This window comes from Ranitomeya imitator, chromosome 5, assembly GCF_032444005.1.
Source record: "Ranitomeya imitator isolate aRanImi1 chromosome 5, aRanImi1.pri, whole genome shotgun sequence".
NCBI lineage: Eukaryota > Metazoa > Chordata > Amphibia > Anura > Dendrobatidae > Ranitomeya > Ranitomeya imitator.
In genome coordinates, this window is record NC_091286.1 from 337,907,973 (window position 1) to 337,925,454 (window position 17,482).

Genomic DNA, 17,482 nt, shown 5'->3' on the forward strand with positions numbered 1-17,482 from the left:
GTTATCTTCTCGTCATATTCCTATGAAGGTTTCCTCTCCTAAGTTTAAACCTCGTTTCATTGGTCCGTATAGGATTTCTGAGGTTCTTAATCCTGTGTCTTTTCGTCTGACCCTTCCAGATTCTTTTTCCATACATAACGTATTCCATAGGTCATTGTTGCGGAGATACGTGGCACCTATGGTTCCATCTGTTGATCCTCCTGCCCCGGTTTTGGTGGAGGGGGAATTGGAGTATATTGTGGAGAAGATTTTGGATTCTCGTGTTTCTAGACGGAAACTCCAGTATCTGGTTAAATGGAAGGGTTATGCTCAGGAAGATAATTCCTGGGTTTTTGCCTCTGATGTCCATGCTCCCGATCTTGTTCGTGCCTTTCATGTGGCTCATCCTGGTCGGCCTGGGGGCTCTGGTGAGGGTTCGGTGACCCCTCCTCAAGGGGGGGGGGTACTGTTGTGAATTCTGTGGCAGAGCTCCCTCCTGTGGTCACAAGTGGTACTTCGGCTTATTCTCTCTGTGAGCTTCTGTTGGTGGAGGGAAGTGGTACTGCGGCTTCTGAGTTTCCTCCCTCAGGTGATCTGGTGAGGTCGTTAGGTGCTTCTCTACTTAACTCCACCTAATGCTTTGATCCTGGCTTCCTGTCAATGTTCCAGTGTTGGACTTGCTTTTCCCTGGATCATTCCTGTGGCCTGCTGCTCTGCATAGCTAAGTTCTTCTTTGCTATTTGTTTGCTATTTTTTCTGTCCAGCTTGTCTAATTTGTTGCTGGAAGCTCTGGGAAGCAAAGGGTGTACCTCCGTGCCGTTAGTTCGGTACGGAGGGTCTTTTTGCCCCCTTTGCGTGGTTTTCTTTAGGGTTTTGTGTAGACCGCAAAGTTACCTTTTCTATCCTCGCTCTGTTAAGAAAGTCGGGCCTCACTTTGCTGAATCTATTTCATCTCTACGTTTGTCTTTTCACCTTAACTCACAGTCATTATATGTGGGGGGCTGCCTTTTCCTTTGGGGTATTTCTCTGAGGCAAGGTAGGCTTATTTTCTATCTTCAGGCTAGTTAGTTTCTCAGGCTGTGCCGAGTTGCATAGGCAGAGTTAGGCGCAATCCACGGCTGCCTCTAGTGTTTGGAGAGGATTAGGGATTGCGGTCTGCAGAGTTCCCACGTCTCAGAGCTTGTTCTATGATTTTGGGTTATTGTCAGATCACTGTATGTGCTCTGACCGCTATGTCCATTGTGGTACTGAATTGCCTTTCATAACACATATCCTTCATGTCTCACAACCCTAAATAGCTTTTCAACACATTCAATTCTCTACTCTGTCCTCCAGCACTTCATCCCTCTCCTCTCATTTCTGCTGAAGACTTTTCCTCTTTCTTTAAACAGAAGATTGATGCGATCAGAGAAGGCTTTGGCCCGCAGCCCCCAATGCCCCTCTTAGCCGCTGAACCCTGTTGCTCCAAAACCAGCTTCTCCACCATGACAGAAGATCAGCTCTCCACCCTCCTGTCAAGATCTCATCTCACCACTTGCACGCTTGACCCGCTCCCGTCCCACATCATCCCTAACCTCGCCACAGTCTTCATCCCAACCCTAACACACCTCTTCAACCTCTCACAACTGATGTCTTCCCCTCATCCTTCAAGCATGCCGCAATCACACCCATCCTCTGTGTCAAGCTATCGCCCGATATTTCTTCTCCCTTATGCCTCAAAACTACTGGAACTGCATGTCCATCTAGAACTTTCCTCCTACCTCTCCTCCTACTCCCTATGGGAGACCCACTTCCTAATAATGGGAACATTGTTTTATAAGGCCCTTCTGTACGTCTCTTCAAAGGGGTATTAGGGTGCGTCTAAATTTTTGGCAGCTCTTGCATTCACTGCATAGGCAAACAGTATGTGAGACCAACTTCCTTACAATGGGAACATTGTTTTTAGGAGGCCCTGCTGTACGTCTCTTCAAAGGGTTATTATGGTGCGTCCAAATTTTGGGCACACCTTGGATTCACTGCATAGGCAAACAGTATGGGAGAACCACTTCCTAATAATGGGAACATTGTTTTCAGGAGGCCCTGCTGTACATCTCTTCAAAGGGGTATTATTGTGCGTCCAAATTTTGGGCAGGCCTTGGATTCACTGCACAGGCAAACAGTATGGGAGCACACTTCCTAAAAATGGGAGCATTGTTTTAAGAGGCCCTCTTGTATGTCTCTTCAAAGGGGTATTGTGGTGCATCCTAATTTTTGGCCACCTTGCCACTCACTGCATAAGCAATAACAGTATAGGAGACCCGCTGGTTAATGAAAACAACAAAGCGTAGCCGGCTGATGGATCTCTAAGAAGAGTGAGGGCTGACTGCTAGCCCTTTAAGAATAGTAAAGGCTGCCTGATGGCCCTATAAAAATAGGCTTTGTGACTTTCAGAGTCCTTCCTTCATAAATGAAACAAGATGTGTCTGATGATGTGTCACACCCCACATGGCCAGATAAGGTTGTAAAATGTTAACATGACATTTCCCAGTGAATGCATTTGTCTTGGTTGAAAGCAATGGTAAAGTTCAAAAACGTTACGTGTGAACATAGCCCAAGGTGTGGAGGAGCATTTTTGTTTTTGGTTATTTATTTTGCCTTACATACAAGTCATTACAGTGTAAAGTATGTTCCTTAACATATTTCCCAGGAAAATCCATTTTGTTTTTGCATATTTTATTGTGAGTCTGTAAAAGTGGTGTAAGACTCTGACAACATTGTTCACAGCAGTGACCTGGGAGTCAGACATGCTTCCACGGGTCTTCCCCATGCTGTTCCCATGTCATTAGAGCACTGTTCCCATCGATTTCTGAAATTTCTAGTCTCTCTGCATACCGCCCGGGCGGGGGGACGCCGAAAAAATGCTTGAGTTTCCCATGGACTTACATTGGGCTTGTTGCTTGGGTCGAGTACCCGAGTATTCCAATTTGCTCGACCCGAGCAACGAGCACCCGAGCATTTTAGTGCTTGCCCATCACTAATGAAGTGAACCTACGTTAAAAATTACAGATCTCTCCATTCTTTGTAGGTGGGAAAACTTGCAAAATCGGCAGTGTATCAGATACTAATTTTCCCCACTGTATGTAGTGCAAAGCTTGTTGGTGGAAGCCTTATTCCATGTTACCTGACACTCATCAGGACCAGTGCTCTCAACTACCTGGCTTGCTATATCTGCAGAGCAGGACCCAGATGATTAGCAGATTGGCCCAAAAGCAGAGTATTTAAAGGGTTTCCCCTTGTTTTAAAAAGTGTTGCGTACACATTATACATTTCGATCACTCATTTGCCTTCAACCATAAAGCATGGGTAACTTATGACACCCTTAATGAGTCTGGTACATTGACAAGTGAGAGTAAGAATTTAGTTGGCCTATTCTATTTGAGCACTTAAAATACAATGTTTTACATTACTGGTTTTACAGTAGCACGCTACTCTACCTTTCCACCATTGCTTATATCGTTCATACAGCGTTACAGAATCTGTTACAACAAGGGCCGAACCGCTTCATTACGGACCCTTTAAAGACAAGAGTCATGCTACAGAATGAGCAATTTTATGCTACCAGCTTACGTAAATTAGCAATTTGTTTTCCAGACCAATCTCTACATAGTCCTAAATTGTTTAACCTAAACCTTCGGCAAGTAGCACATCACAGGAAGGACATGATGCAAGCCGAAGACTCGGAAATGTATTCTGGGACTGTACATCTTGATAATAATAACCTGACACCGGTAGCACGATAGCAGGTAAATTTAATATGAATTTTAAAAACACAAAATGATTAAAGGGATATAAATTTAATTACATCAAGAGCTACTCGGCAGCCAACAGACGGGGAGTTGATCCCGAGCTTATCTAGTGCATCTAGTGTTATAGGAGCAGACAGATATAAAAGGGAGAGAACAGACGTCAGTAACTGCGAGAGAAGTCTGACATTAAGAGAAGTTCTGACAACTGGCGCACCGCTGCTCCATTGGATACAGGTACAAAATTGCTTTTTCATTCTGTGTGAAGCGTATGTTGTATGTAGATCTCTCATTTTAGAAATTTGTAGTATTCACACTTTGATAAATGTATGAAAGATCTCATGCAAAGGATAAGAAATGGCAGGTGCATTAAGACTGTATTTACACGTGCAGGATTCACAGCTTTTTACAAAATTGCGCTAAAAAATATTACTTTAGCATTTGACGAGTGCGATTTTGAGCCCACATTTCGGCCGAGTGTCTTATACCCAAACTGACATGCCACGAAAATACACCAACATTAGTCGTACGAACCAGCCATTGTCATGATTTGGCAATAGGTATGCCACGAAAACAAAATGTGTCTATACCACCTACGGCCTCATTCACATGTCTGTGGTTAGCGCATGTATCCATTATAGTCTATGGGGCCGTTCACAGGTCCATATTTTTTTGCTGTCCAATCAGAAATAGCAGAGAAATGTCTGTTTTTACTGGCAGCACAAATAAAAAAAAAATAACAATACCAGCCTATGGGTCCATGAAGATCACGGACAACACATGGATGACATCAGTGAGCAGTCCGTGATTAACATTGCAATAGATAGGAGACGCTTTGTCATTTATTTTTTCACGTGTGAAAATCACTGATGAAACATTGATGGTAAAAATTGACACTGACCAAACACTGATGAAAATCGGATCAGTTTCTTGCGTATGTGAACAATGACAGACGTTTGTATGAGGCCTTATATACCCTGAAATGCTTTGCTTGTAGGTAACAATATCTCCATAAGTAACAGACCTGGCAAAAGCTAAAGGACATTTCACGGTGACCTTGTTGGTCTATACTTACCATGCACTACGGTTTATATTCCAGTTACATGATCCCTTAATCTGGGGTCCAATTTTCTAATAGGCCACAGATAAACTCAAGCATAATATCCTAAATGATGAACTAAGATCTTTTTAGTAGAAATAAGGAAAACGCAATTACAAGGTGTAAGGAAAGGCAAGGTTCACATGCTGTGGCGCCAAGAAGAGGAAGGGTTACTGTTTTCGACCATGATATTGTTTTTACACACACACAAAAAGACAAGCTAATAAGCACTCAAGATTTGCTAGTAAAAAGCCTGGCATTCTGTTTAAAGAAAGTCTTGAAAAACCTGTCTACAATGATCAAAGAGATCAAGATACTGTTCCACTTATATCTATGAGTGTATATTAGTTTGTGACCACTAGGTGGTAGTAAATCTCTTCTCCACTGTTTAGGTGGGCATAAAAAACCAAACAAAAGAAAAAACCCTACAGGGTATTAATTTGTAATATTACAGTCACCAATGTCGATCTCTAGTGTAAATCTGAGGACGTAAAAAATTATTTGGAGTACATTAGTCATTAGGCAACTTCTCAGACAGAGATCGTAGACTTTTTAAGCCGTTAGGTCTCTCTTCCCGTCGATAGCATAAGTAGTAATTAACCTTATGAACAAACACATGATATTTGTTTTTCGAGTTCAGAAATATATCATTTATTTAAGAAGTCATATTCATAAAATGGCACAATTCTATTTCAAATAACAAAGTATAAGGTTTATAGATGAATCACGTAACGGCTCGTTATAATGTTAGCTTTTCCACAAGCGTTCAAGGATATAACGTACTACTTTGTCTCATAAACACATTGTAAAAGTGCATCAGAGAACGAGCACAGGGCGAACCATACAGGGCCGTAGTGTTAAACGTTTATCAGCCCCGAGGAATGTTGCATCAGGGTCTATACTGATAATCAGTTGAATAATGTGTGCAAACTGTAGAGCGCTGCGGAATATGTTAGCGCCATATAAAATAAAGATTAAGAAGTGTTAATCCTAAGAAGTGTTACCCACTAATGTAGGTTTTTGGGGGGGATTTAAGGACAATTTTTGCTATAAGGGTTTATAGTGAGGCCAAAGAACAGCGTATTATTTTAGAACATAGGTAAAAAAATATATATTTGATATAACAAATATAATAATATAATACTAGTACTATGAAGGACAACCCTTATATACAAATAGTTATAAAGTAAGAGCGCTTCCACGTTTCAGGATTTGGGGTAGGATTTCTCATCAGTAATTACAAGCCCAAACTAGGAGTAAATCCAAAACACAGAAGAGGTGTAAAGTCATTACAATAAAATGTGGGTAAGGGCACATTTTTCCCTGTCAGCTTTTTCATGCTGCCCAACCACTGGCAGCGTGAGTCGGAGCCTGGCTGAATGATTACAGACGGATATTTTTCTCTGAAATGCCGGAGCGATACACGATTCTAGTGCCTTTCCAGGTGATTGCCGTGTCTCTGACAGTGGCACAGACCTGTCAATCACCTGGAGTGGCGTGGGGAGAAGATGTCCAGGGGCGGCACTGGACTAGTGCCATCTCTGCCTATGGTCCCTGGCCAGATCATCTGTCTATATTTTCTCTAAAATACCAGAACTTTTCAGATAAAAATAAATCAGTCGCTTCTCCTTATGAGACTGCTGAGCTCTGTATTTGGGAAATAGCCGAACCCTTCTCAGAATCTCTGAGGGTCCCAGCAGTTGAAGCCAGAGTGATCAGCAAGTTATCTAGGCTAGGTTCACATTGCGTTAGTGGGTCTCCGCTGACGGAATCCGTTACATGGCGCAATTAACGCTATGTAACGGATCCGTTAGCGCACCCATTGACCGCAATGTATTGAACGCATCGCTAACGTATGTTATTTTTGGCATGCGTTAGCGATGTCCCGTTATTTTCTGACGGACCTCGAATGCTTCTTGCAGCGTTCGAGGTCCATTTCTCGCTGGCGCAGATCGGGCTAAACGCAATCCCTTTTTGTACATTGCATTAGCGCATTCCGTTAGCGTATGCGCTAAACGGATTGCAACGCAATGTGAACGTAGCCTAACAGATAAAGGATAAAATGCAATTTTAGGAAGACTCTGAAATATAACCAAAAAGAGTCTGAGTCACATTAATTAACTTCAGCATGTCTTGTCCCATTTTTTATTAACATTTCTTTAGGGCTATCCTGATGCCAAAAAAAGAAAGAAATGTCCAGCTTCACCGAGTCCGTAAAAAAGCGATTTCTTTATTAACAAACTTTAAACATGGAGGATACAGACTTCAGCACAACCATATGGGTGTGAATCTCAACGCGTTTCTGGAGACTAGGCTCCCTTAATCATTAATCATGATTAAGGGAGCCTAGTCTCCAGAAACGCGTTGAGATTCTTACCCATATGGTTGTGCTGAAGTCTGTATCCTCCATGTTTAAAGTTTATTAATAAAAAAATTGCTTTTTTACGGACTCGGTGAAGCTGGACATTTCTTTCTTTTTTTGGATCTTGCACGCCTGGACACAGCGGGTCCGTGCTCCCGAGGTTTGGCTGCTGAATCACGGGTGAGCTGGTTTATGTTCCTTCTTACTATCCTGATGCCACAGACCTATGGAGGTGATCACCTTGAACCTATAGTAAAGAACACTTTGAGATTTAGTAATGTTCGGTTCCAGCTTATTTCTCTCATATAGCAGTATGAATAAATATTGCAGTCTAATTTTTGATAGATTATAAAATGGTGAAATCATTAAAGTATTGCAAGAGGAGAAGAAGCCATAAACTGAGATTGCTGATCACCACCTTTCCATGTCCTTCCTTCCCATTTTTTCTGACTGAAAGTCAATTCCCTCTATGATACATGTGAATTGAGATCCCATTTTGTGAACGTAATCCATGATCGTGTGCCATTTTTAAATATCTTCACAAATCTGTTGTCTCCTCTCCTTAGTTTTGTCCTCATCTTCCAGATATTTTCCTTGTTTTTACACTTTTGCTTATATTATTACTAATAAGGAGGATTGATATACTTTTTACATATTTTTGGCTATATTCATTTTTTTCTTTGTAGGACATATTCATTATTTCTGGTATTTATAGCCATCATGTAGTACATGTTGTTGATTGGTGCATTTGTACTTTTAGCCCCTTTTTTGCTGAGTACAAATTGGTACGGTGACTTGACACATCATAAGAAACTATTTGCCTTTTTTTAAGGAAGAATATGGATTGTTATGGCAAATACATAGCAGTTGTCCTGGTGTTTTTCGCAGTATGTATGCATGTCATTCATTCCTTTCCTGAAGAGAATTTACTGGCTCCAGGTAATTATGTCTGCTGTCTATTTCTTCTATAGTTAATGATATCTCCATGTACTCTCAAAGCTACCCATCCCCCAATTTTTCCAGTAAAATAGAAATGTCAGCTTGGTTACCTAATCCCTACATCTATAGTTGTGCTAATGAGATCTAAACTAGTACAAATAGGCATACAGTTAGTAAGAGCAAAAAATGTGTTTATTTCACTCTGCATATCTATAAACAGTACAGCTTGTTAAGGGACGCCGGCGCCCACATTGCCGGTGTATGACGTTACTGCCATGTGCCGGCCTGTTTGTGCCGCATATGGAGCAGGAAAAGGACGCCGCAGGACCACAGACAGGTAGGGCTACTTTCACACTTCCGTCTTTATAAATGTGTCGTTCTGTGCAAAAAACACATCCTGCAAAGTTTCCCGCAGGATGCGTTTTTGCACATAGACTCATATTACCGATGCATCGCGACGTATGGACACACGTTCCATACGTCATGAACTGGATGCGTCGGTAATTGGCGGACCGTCGTCACAAAAAAGTTCAATGTAACTTTTTTTGTGCGACGCGTCCGCCATTTTTGACCGGGCATGCGCGGCTGAAACTCCGCCCCCTCCTCCCCGGAACTCATAATGGGCAGTGGATGTGTCTGAAAACTGCATCCGCTTCCCACGCTGTGCACTATTTTGCACAACGTCCGTCGGTACGTCGAGCCGACGGTTTGCAATGGCCCCGCACCGATGGAAATGTGAAAGTAGCCTAAGAAGGATCTTTTTGTTATTTTGTTACAGAAGAGCAGCAATATGGGGTACATGGGGACCAGGATGGAAGACATATGGGGACCAGGATGGAGGAGATATGAGGACCAGGATGGAAGCAATATGGGAACGATAGATAAGCAAGCATGGGAACCATGATGGGGGACATATGGTGACCAGGATGGAGGATATATGTGGACCACGAAGGAGGACCAGGATAGAGGCAATATGGGGACCATGATGGGGGACATATAGGGACCAGGATGGAGGATATATGTGGACCACGAATGAGGACCAGGATAGAGGCAATATGGGGACCATGATGGGGGACATATAGGGACCAGTATGGAGGACATATTGGACCAGGATGGGGGACATATTGGGACCAGAATGGGGGGCAGATGAGGACTAGGATGGCGTCAATATTGGGACCATGGTGGGGGACATATGGGGACCAGGATGGAGGACGTATGGGGACCAGGATGGAGGACCTATTGGGACCAGGATGGGAGACATATGGGGAACAGGATGGGAGGCAATATGGGGACCAGGATGGAGGCAATATGTGGCTCAGGAAGGGGACATATGGGGACCAGGATCTGGGGCATATGGGAACCAGGATGGGAGACATGGGGACCAGGATGGAAAACATATGAGGTCCCCATATTACTTTTGTATTTGTGTTGGTTATAGGAGAATTGTTCGGAAATCACAACAGTAAAATGAAATAACAGGATCAATTGTGCTAGATACATTTATAAGATTTATGTAGAACACAGAAGAGCCGGCAATATTCAAGGTGCATTGCAAAAATTCAATAACTCGGCAAATGTGAAGAAGAGAAAATTAACAATACATAACCAGAAAATAGAAGTAAATACCACATAGAGGAAAGTGGAAAACATGATCACTCACGTATAGTGGTACAGAGAACATAGGAAGGAAGGAACCAGAGGACTCTCTCAGTTTCCATTCTCATGTAGATAAGGAGTCCAACATTGCTCTGTGTATCCTGCAGCAAGTCAGAAAATGTAACATTTATCATTAGTCAAGATGTACAGTATTTGAAAAGTTCAAAATGTAACTACTTTCCAAGATCTGGCAACTGCTAGAAGCAAATGTTTTCTGACAGCGTGACGCATTAAAGATATTTTTCATGAATTGTGAGATATTTTAAAGAATAGGACTCAACATGACGCTACTCAAATTAGTGACAGATTTCATCCCAGGCTTGTCATTCAGGAAGGGCCCCACTGTTTTGTAATAGGAATATTAAAAGCTGACTTTGATTTCAACACAACTGTCATTTTTCTCTTTGCCAGGTTGTCCAGAATGCAGACTGAAGGAAAATGATTTTTTTTCTAACAAGGGGAAAGGAAAAATATTTCAGTGCAGTGGATGCTGCTTCTCTAGGGCTTACCCTACCCCAATGAGATCAAAGAAGACCATGTTGGTGCCAAAGAACATCACCTCTGAAGCCAAGTGCTGTGTGGCAAAGACACAATACAGGGTAAGGGCTTTAGTAAAAGTGTGTGGATGTTTTTTAATGATTACATGGCTGTCACTCAACTTGAAAGAAAATGGTCCATTTTGTTCCAGTTAGCTGCATATTTGCAGTGATCAACGTTAGAGTAGCCCAAGCGCCTGTTCACACGGACATATTATAGACCTGTACTGTTCATAACAGCGATATCTTGCCTTTTGACTAGTAAAGGCCCATACTTTATTTTGATCTTACAGTTTCAAACAGAACATGTAGCTGTGTAAAATGAGCCATAGCAACTTGGTGACCTGCAGTGCATGATTGGTGGTCCTTAAAGGGAACCTGTCAGCAGGATTGTGCACAGTAAGCTACACACACTATCAGGTCAGCGCCATTATACTGATTAAAATGATACCTTGGTTGACGAAATCCATTTTATGGTTGTTTTTTAACCCCTCCCTTTGATGGGGGCTCCGGCTGTGAGCCCACATCTTTCCTGGTACATGTCAGCTGCTTTGAACAGCTGGCATGTGCCTGGAATAGCCGCAGGTGGAATCGCGATCCGCCTGCCGCTATAAACCCATTAAATGCCGCAAACTCTGACAGTGGCATTTAACTCACGCTTCCAGCCATCAGGCCTGATACCCGCCCACCAGTTACCCCCGTCACGTGATCGCGGGTCACCGTTTCATTGGCATGACAACTAGAGGTCTGATCATTGCCTCTATGTAGCAGAGCCGATCAGGTTGTGGCAGCTTCTAGTCTCCCTTGGAGGCTATTGAAGCATGCCAAAAGTAAAAAAAATGTTTTTAAAAATATAAAAAAATAAAAAATATATAAAAGTTCAAATCACCCCCCTTTCACCCCATTCAAAATAAAACAATAAAAAAACAAACCTACAGATATTTGGTATCTCCACGTTCAGAATCACCCGATCTATCAATAAAAAAAATATTAACCTGATCGCTAAACGATGTAGCTAGAGAAAAAGTCAAAACGCTAGAATTACTTTTTTTGGTAGCCATGACATTGCATTAAAATGCAATAGCAGGCTATCAAAAGAACGTATCTGCACCAAAATGGTATAATTAAAAACATTAGTTCGGCACGCAAAAAATAAGCCCTCATACAACCCGAGATCATAAAAAACTGAGACGCTACGGGTATCGGAAAATGGAGCAATTTTTTGGGGGGAATTTTTTCCACCCTTAGATAGAAAAGAACCTAGACATGTTTGGTGTCTATGAACTCGTAATGCCCTGGAGAATCATAATAGCAGGTCAGTTTTAGTATTTTATAAATAAGCAACTAAGGGCGCAGCACACAGTCTCGAGTCTCTGCAGCAAATAAAGGGACAATACCACCCTATTTGTCCAGTATAAAACGATTTGTAAAAGAGAAATTTATATTTGCGCTAAGAAACTGAGAACACTTAAAAATAAAAAAAATCCAACCTAATATGGGAATAAAACTATGCAATTTAAAAAGAAGAGAAAACCTTGATACTCAGATAAAACCAAAAAAGTAAATATCGAATTACCTCTCTGAAAAAGGATAGCGGCATACGAATGATGGTCCCAACTGAGAGCAGTTCTTATGGTGTGTAGGTCCTCTTGTTTGAACGTGGTTCAATGTTCACCACGGTATGGCATCATAACCAGAGTCCAGAGCAAGGGAAAAAAAGAAAAATGATACCCAAGAAGTTGGGTCGCCGTTCCGGCCGGTAACAGACGCCTCTCTGGGAAATATCAAGCTGCCACTTGCAGTAGATGCTTGCACGGGATCTACAGTAAAGCCGGCAAGGTGCAGAGGAGCTGCAGTTTTAGTATTTGTAGCAGTTTTTAGCATTTAGTGAACCTAGTAAAAAAGCCAAAGAAAAAAACATTGTGGGTTTGCACTTTTGCTGCAATTTCACCTCACTTGGAAATTTTTTCCCATTTTCTAGTACATGACATGGTAAACCAATGGTTTCATTCAAAAGTACAACTCGTCCCGCAAAAAACAAGCCCTCACATGGCCATATAGACGGAAAAATAAAAAGTTATGGCTCTGGGAAAAAGCGAAAATACCTGCGGAGGTTAAGGGGTTATTCTTTATTTTCAGTTTGTAGATAATGAGATTGTCGTGCCCTTAAGGTACCTTCACACTGAGCAACTTTAGTACGATAACGATAGCGATCCGTAACGTTGCAGCGTCCTGGATAGCGATCTCGTTGTGTTTGACATGCAGCAGCGATCTGGATCCCGCTGTGCCATCGCTGGTCGGAGCTAGAAGGCCAGAACTTTATTTCGTCGCTGGATCGGCGTCACACACGCCGATCCAGCGATGACAGCGGGTGATCCAGCGACGAAATAAAGTTCTGGCCTTCACTTGTAACCAGGGTAAATATCGGGTTACTAAGCGCAGGGCCGCGCTTAGTAACATGATATTTACCCTGGTTACCATTGTAAAAGTAAAAAAAAAAACAGTACATACTCACATTCCGGTGTCTGTCACGTCCCCCGCCGTCACCTTCCCGCACTGACTGTGAGCGTCGGCCGTAAAGCACAGCGGTGACGTCACCGCTGTGCTGTGCTTTACGGCCGGCGCTGACACAGTCAGTGCAGGGAAGCTGATGCCGGGGGACGTGACAGACACCGGAATGTGAGTATGTACTTTTTTTTTTTTTACATTTACAATGGTAACCAGGCTAAACATCGGGTTACTAAGCGTGGCCCTGCGCTTAGTAACCTGATGTTTACCCTGGTTACCCAGGGACTTTGGCATCGTTGGTCGCTGGAGAGCTGTCTGTGTGACAGCTCCCCAGCAACCACACAACGACTTACCAACGATCACGGCCAGGTCGTATCGCTGGTCATGATCGTTGGTAAATCGTTTAGTGTAACGGTACCTTAAGGTGGGCCTGGTGTGTGTGGTGCTCTGATTAGATATTCATAATGTGGACTGGTGACAGCTCACTGATCCCTCATTGACTGCTCCCTATTTTGCATAATGAATACCTGTACATACTGAAGGAAGAGACAAAAAACACTTCTGCAGGCAGGCGCCAGCATAATCACATGGTTAGTGTGGCAATAATACATATTCTTGATGTTATCCAGCTAGGGAAAATGTGCAGTAGCAGCTTTCGGTGTCTATAGCTGTGATCCGAGAGCTGCTACTGCGCAGGCGGCGCCATTTTCAAATTTGTTTTTTTCTTCCCTAGCTGGATAAAATCAAGAAAATGTATTATTGCCACACTAACCATGCGGTTATGCTGCAGAGCAGGGGCCACGGCCAGCACCTGCCTGCAGAAGCGTTTTTTGTCTCCTTCTTCAGTATGTACAGGTATTCATTATGCAAAATAGGGAGCAGTGAGTGAGGGATTAATGACCTGTCAGCAGTCTGCATTATGAATACCTAACCAGAGCACCACATGAAGACCCCGCCCCGGAGCATGTGCATATCATTAACTACAAACTGAAAATAAAGATTAAAGAACAACCACAAGACGGATTTCATCAACCAAGGTATCATTTTAATCAGTATAACAGCGCCGACCTGACACTGTATGTGGGTTACTGTGCACAATCCCACTGACAGGTTCCCTTTAAAGGATTGTTATTTATTATTTTACTTATATGGCGCCATTAATTCCACGGCTCTTTACAAATATCTTATCATTGTCTCCATTGGGGCTCACAATCGAAATTCCCTATCAGTATATCTTTAAAGTGCGGCAGGAAACTGGAGAACATGGAGAAACGCAAACAAGGAAAGAACATATAAACTAATTGCAGATGTTGTTCTTGATGGGATTTGAATCCAGGATCCCAGTACTTCAAAGATACAGTGCTAATTGCTGAGATTCTGTGTGGCTTATAAGTTGTCCCCTATCAATGGAAGAGGACATAACTTTCTGAATGCTAGAGGTGTGAACACTTGACCCATAAAGTATATTGGTGCTCTGTAACCCCGAGAACTGGATTTTGTAGCCATGCCTTGAATAAAGCAATGGTCTGCATGGGGATGAGAGAGTAACTTGTGATTTTGGGAATATTATTTATTACTAGATGGCAGCCCGATTCTAAAGAATCGGGAGTCTAGAATCCATATATACTTTATTTATTCAAATGTAAGAATAATACAATTAATAAATAACAGTAAGAAAAAACAAAAATAATAGGCAGTATATGGAGAAAACACCAAACAAAAGTTCAAAATTGGTGTGAAAATGTCACTGAACCACTTCACAACTAAATATATATAGTTTTGGTAAATGGTATTATCATTTTTTTGACGAAATTCGGCAGGAGCTTGAAGAGCAACGTCACTGGGCCCGCCTCCACGCAGTAGAAACTTGCTGTGAGGTAAAAATTCAAAAATCACACCAAAATGGCGGGCGGAGTGTGTCACAGTACGGCACGTTTCTGATTGGTCGCTTGCAGCAGGCGGCAACCAATCAGACACTGGACACTGTTGACGTCACTTATCTCCGGACATTAGCTCCGGACATTAGCTCCGGACATTATCTCCGCACATTAGCTCCGGACATTAGCTCCGGACATTAGCTCCGGACAAAGCCACGGAAGTTGGCACAAATTGCAGGAAGTAGTATTCTAGGCAATTAATCTCCGGACATTAGCTCCGGACATTAGCTCCGGACATTAGCTCCGGACAAAGCCACGGAAGTTGGCACAAATTGCAGGAAGTAGTATTCTAGGCAATTATATATTAGATTATTTATTATTATAGCACCATTTATTCCATGGCTCTTTATATGTGAGGAGAGGTATACATAAAAACAAGTACAATAATCTTAAACAATACAAGTCACAACTGGTACAGGAGGAGAGAGGACCCTGCCCGCGATGGGTGAGGATACAGTAATGGGAGGGTAGAACCGGTCGTGCAGAGGTTTGGTCGAGCAGTGGTTACTGCAGATTGTAGGCGTGTCGGACAAGGTGAGTCTTCAGGTTATTTTTTAAAGTTTTCACGGTAGGCGAGAGTCTGATGTGTTGTGGTAGAGAGTTTCAGAGTATGGGGGATGCACGAGAGAAATCTTGTATGCGGTTGTAGGAAGAGGAGTTAAGAGGGGAGTAGAGAAGGAGATCTTGTGAGGATCAGAGGTTGCGTGCAGGTAAGTACCGGGAGACTAAAGAATTACATTTTAAATATGTCCTTGTGAAAATCTCTCTTTAAGGGCAGAGACAGACGGCCGTATAACTAGCGCGATGATCGCATCGCACTGCATGGACTGGCCTGCCACCTCTCTTGACCTGAGCGAGACAGCGTGATGGCTTACTATGCAGTTGTTAAGCTCAGTTCAGGAGAGCCAACAGCCAGTACGAGGTTTACGATGCGATTCTTGCATGAGAAATACAGCAATCTGTCTCTGTCCTTAGGATTATTTTCACAAAAAGGTGTAACAGCCCACCCAATGCAATTTGTGTTCTGAAAAGAGTCCAGCTGTATTTGGCTGGCGCAGGTGTACTGACCTTGGCTAGATCTGTTTTCCAAACTCTTCGCTTAGGTGCAAGGTTATCTACGGAGATAAAATGAGGGGACCTAGGACTGCAGGAGAAAAGGACAAGAGAGGCCAGCAAATGATACACTGAGTGAGAGGGTTTGCCGTTTACACCATACAATTGATTAACATTTATTTCTTTAACTTTACAGGTCACATTAAAGGACAATGTAAGGATTGAAAATCATACTTCTTGTCATTGCAGTACATGCCTATACCACAAATCTTAAATGCTAACATCTTACATGAAAAAGTCACTTCAATCGTCTCTTTTGTGGTATTTTTATAACTTCAGTAATGTTCCTAGCCCAATGTGTCTGAACGTCAGTACATTTCTTCTTACTCCCTATAATTACTGTCAGTGCATTAAAATAAATTGGTAAATGACTTTCTGCATAAAATAAGATAGAAGTGATATTTTATTTAGTTTTCTCGCCTTTATTGGGAATGTGGTAATGTAAGCATGTGAAGTGTCTTTAGTACATCTCCATAACTTGTCACTGTCTGCAATTGTAAATTGTAATACTTGTGAGAAAAGCAAGACGATTCAGACTTTCTTATCAAAGAAAATGCTCAGCAAACATTTGGATATGAACACACATGTCTGTCTACCATTTACATATCATGTCAAAAGGGTGTGCAACCTGTTGCAGAAGTGCCAGTATTCCACTAAGCACTGGTTGAAGAACATTGATATAGATACATATATTATGTGATGGAGTCTGTACCAGCCATCCCAATGTTGTACATTTCTGTTTTGCATCACATTTTACATCCCAGGAACACAAGGGACATATTCAATATGATTTATTACTACGTTGCCTATTTTTTATCATTCTATTTCTTTTAGAATTTTTGTAGAATGGCTAGTTCAATATTTCCAATGGCACAATTATGCCTTAGGCAATGGAGTCAGCTTGTAAGACAGAAATATCCTCGGAACAGGGAAAAGTGATGTACTACTGCGATTGGGAGAAAACGCTTTAAGAAATATTGTAATTCCTCAATTAGCGACTTTGCAGTGCAAATCCTTAGCTTAACATGACCTTAAAAATATCCAAGCATTTCCATATAGTTTAAGCCTCAAAATGCTGATCATCTACTCGTAATCATCTCAAATTGCGGTATATACAGTATGTAATGCGGGGTAACAGTGTCCTGCTAGCCTTGCGTATGACAAATCAGATTTTACCCTTGAGAACATTCAAGATTAGGCATGTTTTGCAGTCTTATTAAATATATATATCATTAAACATCATGTATAATCATCATATGTCTTTGTTTTTTTTCATATAAAGTTATCAGTAGTTACAAATCAATAAGTTTAGTGTATAGGTACATCAATGCAACAGTTCGCCTTTACAACCATTTTTTGTTCAAATGCCTCTAAATTGTTCAAATGCATGTAAAGTGATAGAAAAAAACACAATTTTACATCTCATGTCGTTTTGTGTCTACAGTTCCTATGCAGATCTATATAATTCCATGGTAGCATTGTAACAAGGTGGTCCGGGGTGGTAGTCCCAGGCAAGTCAACTAAGCCACAGTCAGTAGACACCCTGGCACCTTGCACTGAGATAGACCGGA

The 17,482-nt window shown here is 42.0% G+C and overlaps 1 protein-coding gene across 2 annotated transcripts; it reads left to right on the forward strand.

Annotated features, from left to right (window-relative positions):
- The first annotated feature begins 3,927 nt into the window (after positions 1-3,927).
- On the forward strand, positions 3,928-17,168 carry CGA (glycoprotein hormones, alpha polypeptide). 2 transcript variants are annotated; one of them, XM_069726398.1, is made up of 4 exons: positions 3,928-3,998; positions 8,055-8,161; positions 10,229-10,416; positions 16,048-17,168. In XM_069726398.1, the coding sequence occupies exons 2-4, from the start codon at positions 8,062-8,064 to the stop codon at positions 16,123-16,125; spliced, it is 366 nt and encodes a 121-aa protein (XP_069582499.1). In that variant the 5' UTR covers positions 3,928-3,998; positions 8,055-8,061; the 3' UTR covers positions 16,126-17,168. The 2 variants fall into 2 exon arrangements, with proteins under 2 accessions (XP_069582499.1, XP_069582500.1); XM_069726399.1 differs by having other exon boundaries at positions 3,936-3,998; positions 8,059-8,161.
- The last annotated feature ends 314 nt before the right edge of the window (positions 17,169-17,482 follow it).